Raw genomic sequence first — 12,549 nt, forward strand, 5'->3', positions numbered from 1 at the left:
AAAATAAGCAATTACATGTCTGAATGTTCTCAAAGTCAGAAAGCAAATTACACTCTGTAGTGCATACCATTAAGCTGGTAACAGATTTAACAGCAGGTCAGTTCATCTGCAGGTCTGGTGCAAATTTGACAACATGTGGATCTACTTTTCAGGCTTCAGAGGTTGGGAAAATAGGGAAAATGGGGTACTGCTCAAAGTGTTACACTTGCGGAACTCCCTGTGTTCTTAAGAGGCCGGAACAAGAATTCCAGCCACTCCAGAAACAAGAGCCACATGGCGCTGGCCATAGCCCAGCTTCCATTAAAAAATGTAAACAAATTTAAAAAATATATATATTTAGGTGTAGCAAGGGTGACCAGAGGGGTAGCAATGGATACCTCAGGGGTCGCAGCTGCGGCAGCTCGCGACCCCAAATGAGATTCCTAAGCTAATGCTTATTTAAGATAAATAAACGTATGTATACGTTAAAGAGTCAATCATAGGGATTCCCCAGATGACGTAACAACCAGAATCCTATTTCTGAAGCAAGATTGACCACCTACAATTTGGCCACACCCCCTACCTATCAATCAGAGTGCATTGAATATATAACCAAAATATGTTTGTCCCATTGGATGTTTTTGGTAAACTTGGGCAAAATTCCGGTCAAGTTGACGGGACTGGTGTGGATTTCCAAAAGGGGAGTTCTCTGTCAACACTCAGCTGGAAACCTTGAATGCCACTTGCTTGGGGTGGATTGAGCTGTCGCGGTTGTAAACCTTGTATGGAGCTGATGGTCGTTTGACGGTTTGAAGTACCTGTGAAGCCCTTGTGCATTGCCCTTTGTGTCATATGTAATCACTGTGCTAAACATGTGCATGTTTATCTATTTCCATGTTTTATTAAACAAAAATACAGCCACGGGCATACAAAAGCAGAAGAAACATACATTCCCACAAATATAAACAGAAAAAAGGAAGAAAAACTTTCAAAATGGCTCCACACTCACAGAATGTTCAACCGCTTCCACGGCAGTGACGACGCGGCAGCCTCGTCTCTCTCGCCACCAAATGTGCTTACATTTATTAATGCTGCCATACAACTGGCGTATAAACGTTTGACGTCATCAGTTTCGCCCCACAGGCTTCCTCAGAGCTGAAGCAACACAAACTCAGCTGATACATAGCTCTCAACTCACACGCTTTTGGCGGGTGTCACTTGCCTTGTAAACAGCTGTCTCACCCGCCAAGCCTCCTGCACGCCCATTTGTTTCAATGGGCCTCTCACCCGCCCAAAATAAAATCGGTTGTTTTCACCCGCCATTGCGACATAAATGGTTGAGAGCTATGGCTGATATGATATGTCATTTATAACGCGCCTGCACCCAAGAGTTTCTAGGCGCGACACCTTCATCTAAACACATTATCGTGTATGTGCGTCAGATTTAAAAAGCGTATCTATATACACATTGAAACACTAGTACGTACCTAAAGAAACATAGAAAGTCATGTGTGTTCTTATGCAGCACTTCAGGCCGGATATTTCCTGCTTATTAGCACTGTAATATCGGGGGTTATTGCCCAATATAAACCCGTTACGTATACATACGTATGTGTTAACACGTAGACACGGTCTGTTCCTGCCCCAAACAGCTTCACGTGGCGCTCTGTGCCGTTTGGCGCTTCCTGGGCAGAGAGAGAGAGACATTTACCTTGATACATCGCTGGGTGTTGCCATGTAATCCGAGTTCACAGGGCCATGAGGCTGGGGGGCAGTCGGCTTATCACAGACTCCCCATTGATGGGGCAGACTGATCCCCAGACATGGCGCCTGGGCAGGGTCCCGACAGGAAGAGCCCCACCTTGTGAAGCTGTCCCACTGGGGGGAGAAGCGTTGACAATCTAATCTGCACAATGTTCTCCTTGAGACTCCCAAAGAAAAGGCCAGAGAAGAATAAGGGAAAATGTCATGGGCGTATATATCCAAATTCACTACGAAACAATGCTTACATATTTGTTTTTATTGTGTTTTAGTTTATATAGAAACTTTGTACACATTTAAAACAAGTTACGAAGTACATGGTACATAATACTTATACATATCCAATAAGTAAACAACGAGTTTTAAAAAATAAAAAAAGTTACTAAAATCGAGGCAGTCCCATCCTAAAGTGCTTGTGCATATCGAGATCTTAATCATGAATCTTCTTAGTCTCACTTTAAAACAATTGAGTTAATGGCATTTAAAAACCTCCGTAACAAAAGCGAGGGGAGGAAATGTTTAGCGGGAAAGCGGCCATTAAAGATTCCCGTTAAGATCCCACAACCTGATTCCTTATTGTCAGAATTTAGGCTTGATGAATGTTTTTTGGCGTTGTGGCTGGGGAATCTGGCGCGGTGTGGCTGGGGAATCTGGCGCGGTGTGGCTGGGGAATCTGGCGCGGTGTGGCTGGGGAATCTGGCGCGGTGTGGCTGGGGAATCTGGCGCGGTGTGGCTGGGGAATCTGGCGCGGTGTGGCTGGGGAATCTGGCGCGGTGTGGCTGGGGAATCTGGCACGGTGTGGCTGAGGAATCTGGCGCGGTGTGGCTGGGGAATCTGGCTCAACTCTGCCCCCCACACGCCTTTGCCACAGTTGCACTGTTCCGCCTAATTTGACCCACGTCATGCCCGGGAGACTCTTGAACCATCCTTCTCTCCTCCGCTTGCATCCCACAACTCCTGCTCCACTCGCCCTTGGACCCACCACCCCCACTCGCTGATCATCCCCCATTTAGCATACGCTTTACACGTTCTGCAGGGGAAACCCCAACAATCCCCTCTCTCCCAGGCAAGTTTCCTCCTTTTCCTGCTTCACTTCTGCTCCCCCTGACTACCTCTGTCCTCCGCAATGTCTCTCCATTACCCTTGATCGCATACAATGTCCACCAACCTCAATCAATTCCGCGACACGATATGAGCACACACACACACCCACACCCCCACACCCACAACCACACACACACACCCACACCCACCCACACACATACAGAACAGAACATACGGCAAACATACTAATAGCCTGTCATTCATGAAATATGGGCATTCGAATTTGAAGAGTGGCAAAAGAAGTGGCGGGGGGGGGCAGTTTCCAAAAATGAGAAGTTCTTATAAATGGAATAACCTCAAATAGTGTATGATTTCTTGGAACACAAACCCTTGTCATTTACATGATCTTGTTTACCCACAGGTTGCCGCATTGACGCTGGACAACGTTTACTTCAAGTACGTGGTGGCCGCACTGGCCATTGTTCTCATTGGACAGTTTGTAGTGTGCCGTTTCCTGGGCCGTTGATGGCGAAGTTTCTGGGAGAGGGGGCAATGGAAAGGATTTGAAATCCAAGGGGCAGGACGGAAGCACCGCTCTGTGCCCCTCCTCCTTTCCACCATCTGCCATCTCCATTATCCTCCCAACATTGCAATATGCCCATGGCCGTCTGGTCCACCTGACCAAGAGCTGCGGCTGGGGCTTGGAAAGATGTCGGTCATCATGGCGACAAGACCTTTAAATCAATGAAATCGATGACCTGGGAGGACTTTTATTTTAATAACACTGTAAATATTCATCAAAACCTGGTCCTATCAAAGTTCTAGGAGGCATATTGTTAATACGGATGGTCCCGTCACCTTATTCTTGGTGTGATCCCACTTGATCACAAACTCAACGGTTGCACAAACATGCCCCAGCTCCTTGGTTCCATGCTCAAGAGTTCAGAAACCACTCCTGGGTTTTCGAATGCCTCTTTATGGAGGGGTCCACCAGTTTTACTGTTGGTATGAATTGCAGAGCCAAGGGATATACCTCACAGATGGCTGCGGGAGAGCTCAGCCAAATTGACAGAAGGATGCGGTGAGCACCTGTGTCCAAGAGATGCGATGACCTAGACAGACACAACTTATGGCTGCGAGTGTGCCTTGGCAGAGAGCTGCAGGTGCTCTGTTAGTCTCATAGCTGTGATTGAGCCTTGGCGGAGAGCTGCAGGTGCTCTTAGTCTCATAGCTGTGATTGTGCCCTGGCAGAGAGCTGCAGGTGCTCTCTTAGGCTCAAGATTGTGAGTGTGCCTTGGCAGAGAGCTGCAGGTGCTCTTAGTCTCATAGCTGTGATTGTGCCTTGGCGGAGAGCTGCAGGTGCTCTTAGTCTCATAACTGTGATTGTGCCTTGGCAGAGAGCTGCAGGTGCTCTCTTACGCTCAAGGTTGTGAGTGTGCCTTGGCAGAGAGCAGCAGGTGCTCTGTTAGTCTCATAGCTGTGATTGTGCCTTGGCAGAGAGCTGCAGGTGCTCTCTTAGGCTCAAGGTTATGAGTGTGCCTTGGCAGAGAGCAGCAGGTGCTCTGTTAGTCTCATAGCTGTGATTGTGCCTTGGCAGAGAGCTGCAGGTGCTCTTAGTCTCATAGCTGTGATTGTGCCTTGGCAGAGAGCTGCAGGTACTCTGTTAGTCTCAAGGTTATGAGTGTTTCTTGGCAGAAAGCTACAAGTGCTATTTTAGGCTCAAGGTTGTGAGTGTGACTTGGCAGAGAGCTGCAGGTGGTCTGTTCGTCTCATAGCTGTGATTGTGCCTTGGCAGAGAGCTGCAAGTGCTCTTTTAGTCTCAAGGTTGTGAGTGTGTCTTGGCAGAGAGCTGCAGGTGCTCTTTTAGGCTCAAGGTTGTGTGTGTGTCTTGGCAGAGAGCTGCAGGGGCTCTGTTAGGCTCAAGGTTGTGAGTGTGCCTTGGCAGAGAGCTGCAGGTACTGTATTAGGCTCAACGTTGTGAGCGTGTCCTGGCAGAGAGCTGCAGGTGCTATTTTAGGCTGGCTCAAGGGTATGAGTGTGCCTTGGCAGAGAGCTGGAGGTGCTCTTTTAGGCTCAAGGTTGTGAGTGTTCCTTGGCAGAGAGCTGCAGGGGCTCTGTTAGGCTCAAGTTTGTGATTGTGTCCTGACAGAGAGCTGTAGGTGCTCTTTTAGGCTCAAGGTTGTGATTGTGCTTTGACGGAGAGCTGCAGGTGCTGTATTATATTCAAGGTTGTGGCTGTGCCTTGACAGAGCGCTGCAGGTGCTCTTTTAGGCTCAAGGTTGTGAGTGTGCCTTGGCAGAGAGCTGCATGTGCTGTATTAGGCTCAAGGTTGTGAGTGTGCCTTGGTGGAGAGCTGCAGGTGCTCTGTTAGGCTCCGGTTTGTGAGTGTGCCTTGGCAGAATGCTGCAGGTGGTCTTTTAGGCTCAAGGTTGTGAGTGTGCCTTGGCAGAGTGCTGCAGGTGCTCTGTTAGGCTCCGGTTTGTGAGTGTGTCTTGGCAGAGAGCTGCAGGTGCTCTGTTAGGCTCACAGTTGTGAGTGTGCCTTGGCAGAGAGCTACAGGGGCTCTTTTAGGCTCAAGGTTGTGAGTGTGCCTTGGCAGAGAGCTGCAGGTGCTGTATTAGGCTCAAGGTTGTGATTGTGCTTTGGCAAAGAGCTGCAAGTGTTCTTTTAGGCTCAAGGTTGTGATTGTGCTTTGGCGGAGAGTTGCAGGTGCTGTATTGTATTCAAGGTTGTGGCTGTGCCTTGACAGAGAGCTGCAGGTGCTCTTTTAGGCTCAAGGTTGTGAGTGTGCCTTGGCAGAGAGCTGCAGGTGCTCTTTTAGGCTCAAGGTTGTGAGTGTGCCTTGGTGGAGAGCTGCAGGTGCTCTTTTAGGCTCAAGGTTGTGAGTGTGCCTTGGCAGAGAGCTGCAGGTGCTGTATTAGGCTCAAGGTTGTGAGTGTGCCTTGGTGGAGAGCTGCAGGTGCTCTTTTAGGCTCAAGTGTGTGAGTGTGCCTTGGCAGAGAGCTGCAGGTGCTGTGTTATAAAGGGCTGTTAGAACCCAGGGAGATCAAGAACTTGAGAGGAGCATTTACAGAGACTTAAGATCTGTGAGAATAGAAAAACACGAAAGAAATCAGGATTGCACCAAACTGTAACTTAAACACTCAGAGTGAAACATGTTAGGGGACCATCCACAATTCCAGGCATTAAAACCCGAAACTGAGCAGCAAGCGGTTAAAAGCATCAATTTGATCATAGTTTGAAGAGGAGCACTGGTGTGGACCGATATACAGGAGAGGTCAAGATTCTCTCTCATGTCCGTTAGAACGTTTTTTATTATTATTAATTTAAAAAAAAACTTGAATTATGTGAATTGCTGCCTGTGGAATGCAAAAGCCATACTGTACATTGGATACTGTGCTTTGGAGGCTGGTGATACTGCACAGTGAGTTAACCGTTTTTTTTGTAAACCAGAGGTGTTCGACGGGTGACCCTAATGTAGCCTCAAGCAAAGACTGTGAAGAAAAGACAACGCGGGAACACCTCGAGCCCACGTGGAGTCTATGCAGCACGCGACTGGAGGATGCACTATTGATCTGCAACTTTAGATTCATGGACCAAGAACTAAATCCACTTCACACACACTCCAGGGATCAAGCAGCCACCGCACGCCAGACTACGCGGACAGCTCCTTGAACAGCAAGTGGGCCCGCGTATTGGCACCTACCAACACGAGGTTGACACATGGGGCCTCATTACGACTGAGGCGGAACGGGTTAACGGGCTCCGCTAAAGGAGGCGGACCCGTTAAACCTATTCCGCCTCATTACAAGCTCCCCTCTCGGGACCCGGTAAGTAACGCCTGGTCAAACCAGGCGTCCTTACGGGTCCCGCGAGGGGAAGAGGGAGCAAACAACGGGCCACTCGTAATCGGCCCGTTGTTTGCACCCTCTCCCATTCCCTTTGAGCCCTATGGGGGCTCAGATGGGAATGGGGAAGGTCTGGGCCTGGGTTCCTGGAGGGAGGAATTACCAGGCCCTCCGAACTCGGAATGGCCCGGTAATTCCCCATTCTGGGACCCGGACCCGATTTCGGCGGCAGCCATGCCGCCAATAGCGGCATGGCTACCGCTGAAGTTGTAATGAGGCCCATGGTGTCATTACTTCCAGCTCCACCACACGTGACTCTGTAAGGAGAGAGTGGCACGTAATGGTTTAGATATCCCCTCATGCACAGTGAGCACTACACGTACTGGTTGCGTTGCATGCACCGCACCACGTGGTCAGCATCACTAGTGGTTGGTGACGAAGAACAGGCGTACATGTAACAAGAGGGAAAATAGGATCTGGGTCCAATTCTTATTTTTACTGTTCACAAATGGGGACATGCTTCATAACTCACAAGGGTGCAGAGGAAGTGAGTTATGAAACGTGTACTAACCTCATGAGGGACCAGCAGGAATAAAACCTCAATTTCAGAAATAGTTTCCCAGCATTTATATTTTATGTGCCTCCACCCGATAGATTGCATTGCAAGATATCAGTGCTTTCTTTGCTAATTGCACTGCATTTGTTATTCAGATACTGGAAATCGTGATGCATTCTGGGACACATAACGAGTCTCTTACACTTGCGCACTCTTGTGACCTCCGTCAGCACCCATCCACATGCCTGACCTCTTGGGTTGCTTACTAGAGCCCAGCCAGCCCACCTAATCCCTAATCTTGGCCCAATGCACACACACATTATAAGCCTTTTCTGGGAATTTTCCCATACATGGACTTCGGTCGCCAGGGCGTTCCCACCACAAGCGCGTTGAGACCTCACAAATGGGAAAGGCAGTATTTACATAGTGACTACTGGTACTTAAGTTGTCGTCGATCTGAACTTAAATCTTTTTAATGTTGAAAGGTTAAGGCGCACTTGCGACCAAACATTTCCTGTGCTGTCTGGGAATTTCAAAATGGACTCCGCAGGCAATGAGACGAGCAATCATTTAGCATGGCGAGGACATGGCCGTAGAGCCTTCTGCAGAGAAGTTAGGCCATGGGTTATCTACCCTACTTTTACTCACCATTGGAAAGCCACAGTTGTTTATGGTTGGTCCCTATTTAACCCTGGGCTGTCATATCTACCATAGAGTTTCTCCTGAAAATGCAAGCGTCCTATTTAACTTCAATAATATGGACATTGGAATGGAGCCTTCACGGATAAAACTCAAACTATTCCCAAACTCCGTTTATTAACCATTAAAAGAGGTATATAACCTTCTCAAATTTCTGGGTTCTGGGTATTTCCCAGGAGGCAGTATACTTTGGGAACAGCTCATCTCCCCCAGCCCCACAACTAATGTCTCCCACAATACATACAATCCTGAGCACCCCAGACACAGCCTCACCCACAAACAAGCGCTGTCTTCTCCAAGTTATTAGTTCCTACCTCTAGAAAGCTCCATCAAGGGCCGGCAGAAGATGTCATTGGAAAATCACGTTTGGGGCCCCCCTTGTCTACAGGTTAGAAAACCTGTCTGCAAATGTTAAAAATAAAAACGCATTCTTTTTTTTTTGGTAGGTTAATGTTTTCAAATGCAAAAGACAGTGGAAAATGGTGACTATGTTTTGTTGGCGGTCAAGCGCTTTCAGTTGGTGCAGTTTTCTATCCCCAGAACCTATATCTGCTCAGCCAATCAGTGCATTATAATGAACAGGAAGCAGGAAGTCGCTGTAACACAGGTAAAGCACTCCCTTTGGGGAGGCAGCTGTGCGGTGCATAGATTATAATGGAAAACATGTTTCTTAAAGCAAAAGCAACCAGCACTGGGGGGGGTTCCGTGAAGTTCACCAGCATAAACCCCTCCGGTTCATGACTTTCCAGGCGCATTCACTGTTCCACACCCAAGACGTGAAAAGGTGGATAACACATGTGTGTGATTGTGAACTTCTTTGGAAGGTCTGTCTGTGACGAGCAAAAGAGCATTTAAAGCAGTGGTCGAAGTGTACGAAAAGAAGTAGTGGAACTAAGTTCCAACTGCCTGCACCCATTCCCCACAAACCCCATCACCACGTCCCACCCACACACAATACAAACCCCCAAACACATGCACCTGCTGTTTAAGGGAACGTTCAGTGCAGTGCACAAAGTGCAAGTTTCAACTTCGTCCTACACTTTTATCTTAAAACGAAACCGTTCCGGAACAGTTTCTTTTTTAAATAAAAGTATAGGAAAAGTAAAACTTAATTAAAAAAAGTAGAGGAGAAAGGATGCCGACCACTCCCGCTCACTCCGACCTTTACCTGGTGAAGCCTGATGCTGTCTTGGGGCATACGGGCATGCCATCAACCCCGCTTTGTGGCACCTTTTGGGGGCAACATCCTTGATAAAGTTTGTAGTGCCCGCCTAAAATCGTTCAGACTGGAACGTGAGTAAGACTCTTCTGCTATTCCAAGAGGTTAACTTGTCTTACGCCTGACAAAGTGATCGGAAGATTGCGAAAGCTTGCAAATACATACCTTTGTTAGCCTAACCTGAGGTATTATCCTGTTTAGAGCTACATACATGAATTGCAGGACACAGCAACCTATTTGTGCATGGAGAATGCACTTACTGGACAGCTCCATGTACAGAGTTGCAAACCTAAATATCTCGGAGCGCAGGGCCCCGCGCCCGGCTCACAGCGGCCAACAGGGCCTGCCTAAAAGGGACCTGTGCCCGAGCCACACTGCCAAAAGCTCTGTGCTGGAAGGCCAGCTTCATGTGAATCCGGAGCAGGACATTTCCGCGCCGCCAGCACGCATGGGCCGATTTGGGCTGCACGTTTCGCCACAGCAGCCATTTTGGCGCGGCCTGTTCCGCACTGACACTTCGCCACAATTTATATTAACATTGCACTTTTTATAAAATCAAAAAATAAATATTCTATACGGTGCTGTTGGGAACCCTGGCCTGCAGGGGGGTGGGGTGATTGAAGAGTTAACCACAAGGCCATAGAGCTCTCACTGATTTTTTTTTCTGCACAAGTTACTAATACGAGCTTTCTTAATGACCCACGTTAATATAAGTAACTTGTGCACATAGAACTGGTAAGATCTCAATAGCCCAGTGGTTAGCTCTTCAATCTCGCATTCCTGCAAGCCAGGGTTCAAGACAGCCTCAATCTTCCATTTTTAAATTTTATTTAAAAATGGTGCTGCCGCGCCGAAACATTCTGGCGCCAAAAGATCCCAGCGCCGACCCGGTCGCGTCAAACATACCACACCAACCAGCCTGCGCCGAACTAACGAAAGGTTAGAATAGGACTGCCATCTAGTGGTTAGTCTGGACTAATACAACTTGTTTCATAGAATGGAAAGTCAGGCGCCTACAGGGGCATTCCTGTAACATTACCCCTGTACTATGCAGATAGACTACCCACAACACTCCTTACAGTCGACCCTCTCATAGGTCAGCTGCGTAATTACAGTATTGCTCCTGTTAACGGTATGTACTGCTAACCAATCAGTCATCCATTCTCCTGTCTCCTAGTGGACGGTTGGGCGGGGAAGGCGGGATAACGGTTGATGATGGAGAAGAGAGAAAAAGGTTCACATATTCCTCTGCTAGACATGTGCTGCATAGCCTTATCTTCCGAAATGGCTTCTTCAGGCACCAAAGAACGTCCATTGACTGCATAGGGGCCCAAAGGGATTTTTTGTTTGTTTTTAAATAAGAGGGCATTTTTTGTGTCAATTAAAAGAATGTAAAAATTGTCGCTTAACGTGGTGGTTTTTAATGTGTTCAACGCCGATGAATGGATCTTGAAGAACATCATGTGGGGCTTTCACTAGGAGGGGATATAGCCTCGTGCTTAATGTGCTCAATTAAGGAACTCCTGGATTTAAATTCTAATCCTGCCTCCGAGCTGGACCAAAAGGTGAGTGATTCTAAGCAAATCACTATTTCTCATTTTGGTCAGATCCCACCACCACCCCAAAACCTTGGCATGAGTATCAAACTGTGCACTATACAATCTGGACCATTCACTTCTTATCTGAAGCGCCTCGAAGTAACTATGTTTACAGCTTTGCACTACAAAGGTTTGGTGGTTCCATGTGTTAATATCCCTGCAAAAATATCGCCATACAAAAATATGGGCATAAAAATATTATGGCGATAATATTACCTGATACAGGTTTGGTCATTCTCTTACATGTTGGGTTTTTGTGGTGTGCCGCACTGCAAGCACTGTTGATTCAGTCGCCACTCAGGATTCATGCAAAGTGCTCCTCTGTGTATCGTGGCACCCGTTGGCTTACAGTGGCATACGTAAACAGTGCATGCAGAATTCTCATTTTCAGACAACACAGTCTGCACCTGCATCTCATTCTTCAATTGTGATATCCTTCCTTCCACCTGCTCTTTCAGTGACGTGATCACGCCGGACGTGTGACTGGTTCTGCTACAGCCAACTTGCTTTCATATACCAGTGGAAGACTAGTGCATGCGCCAGGCCAGTGTAAGATGCCTGCCCCTATAGATAAGGTGTCATTACAGTGACTCACTTTTCCTACGTCATGAATACATTTGATATACTTGGAGACAAAATGGCGCCCCATAGTTTACTCTTGCAGCTAGTACCTTGGCAGGTGCCTGGAATTGCTTTGCTCTAGTACTAGCCTTGTGGAAGTTGGTAAGTTGTTCTCCCTTGTTCCACTCCCTTGCCTCGTCGCGCTCTGAAACACTTGTGTATGAGCGCGATACAAATAAAATATCAATATCAATAAGATGGGGATTAGCGCATCCTATTTGCTCGAATTCGATTTGATTGCAGGTTTTTTGAGAATTTGACTGCAAATATTTTTTGGGGGGGGCATAAATACAAACATAGAGGGGGGGTGCAGGGTGTTCTCCCCCCGTATACATTTGAGGCCAAATCGAGTTAAAGAAAAAAAAAAACTCGACCAAATTGGATGCGAGCAAATAGATTGGATATAATCTACCGAAACCGGTAAAATGCCAGAGCGGAGTTGCCAGAGTGAAGGAAGCCCGGCAATGGACGTCATGAGAGTGGAGGTATTTGAAGAGATTGGAAATGAAGGTTTGGTCCTTCGGTGGCACAGATTTATCAAAGAGTGCACCAGAGAGACAGATTTCTGGTGTTCACCCATTAACCTGATTCCTCTCTCACAATGTACTCCCTCCCCTCTTCCTCGCAGCTCTCAGTCTCTTCTATTCCATTGGCTAACACACCAACATAATTACATGGCTGTGTAGTTCAGGCGCCCACCTCACGCCTAATGCAATTGTTAGCCTCGGGCGGTTTGACGAATACGAGAGTTTGCCACCTCTCTCCAGGAGGGTACTACCCCCTTTTCAACTAGGGAGGTGAGCCTCCTACGCTAAACACGCCCTAGTGAACAAGGTGAGCGTGACCCCTCTAGAGTTGACTCCCCCGAAGGGGACAGGAATAGCCCAGAGGAGCGCCTCAAACAAAGGGACCCAAATCTGCTGTTCTCTTACACCGGGATTAATCCCATATCAAGAAACATTGCACCGACGAGTAGCATCGCCATCTCATCGTTGGTTAGCATGTTACATTCCTGTACTCTCGGGGGGGGGGGGCATTTATCCGTTTATCCTCAATAATTCAACACTCATTTCTAGCCATCGTGACTTTTATTATGTACACATCCTATATAAACCATGTATATATTTTTTTTGGGGTGGGGGGTATATGTAAAATGTGTAAATGATCTGACTGCATAGTTTTCATAATATCGTGTACATGTGTAAACTTTATGTTTTGATATAT

General features: G+C 47.4%; 1 protein-coding gene across 1 annotated transcript in view; it reads left to right on the plus strand.

Moving 5' to 3' along the window:
- BAK1 (BCL2 antagonist/killer 1) overlaps positions 1-10,509 on the plus strand; it is a 155,318-nt gene extending 144,809 nt beyond the window's left edge. The window contains exon 6 of the mRNA XM_069633525.1: positions 3,206-10,509. Within this exon, the coding sequence (XP_069489626.1) occupies positions 3,206-3,310 (105 nt within the window). The 3' untranslated portion in view covers positions 3,311-10,509. The remainder of the gene's footprint in view (positions 1-3,205) is intronic.
- Positions 10,510-12,549: the final 2,040 nt, after the last annotated feature.

Source organism: Ambystoma mexicanum, chromosome 13 (assembly GCF_040938575.1).
Source record: "Ambystoma mexicanum isolate Mex_15411 chromosome 13, UKY_AmexF1_1, whole genome shotgun sequence".
In the NCBI taxonomy this organism is placed as follows: Eukaryota; Metazoa; Chordata; class Amphibia; order Caudata; family Ambystomatidae; genus Ambystoma; species Ambystoma mexicanum.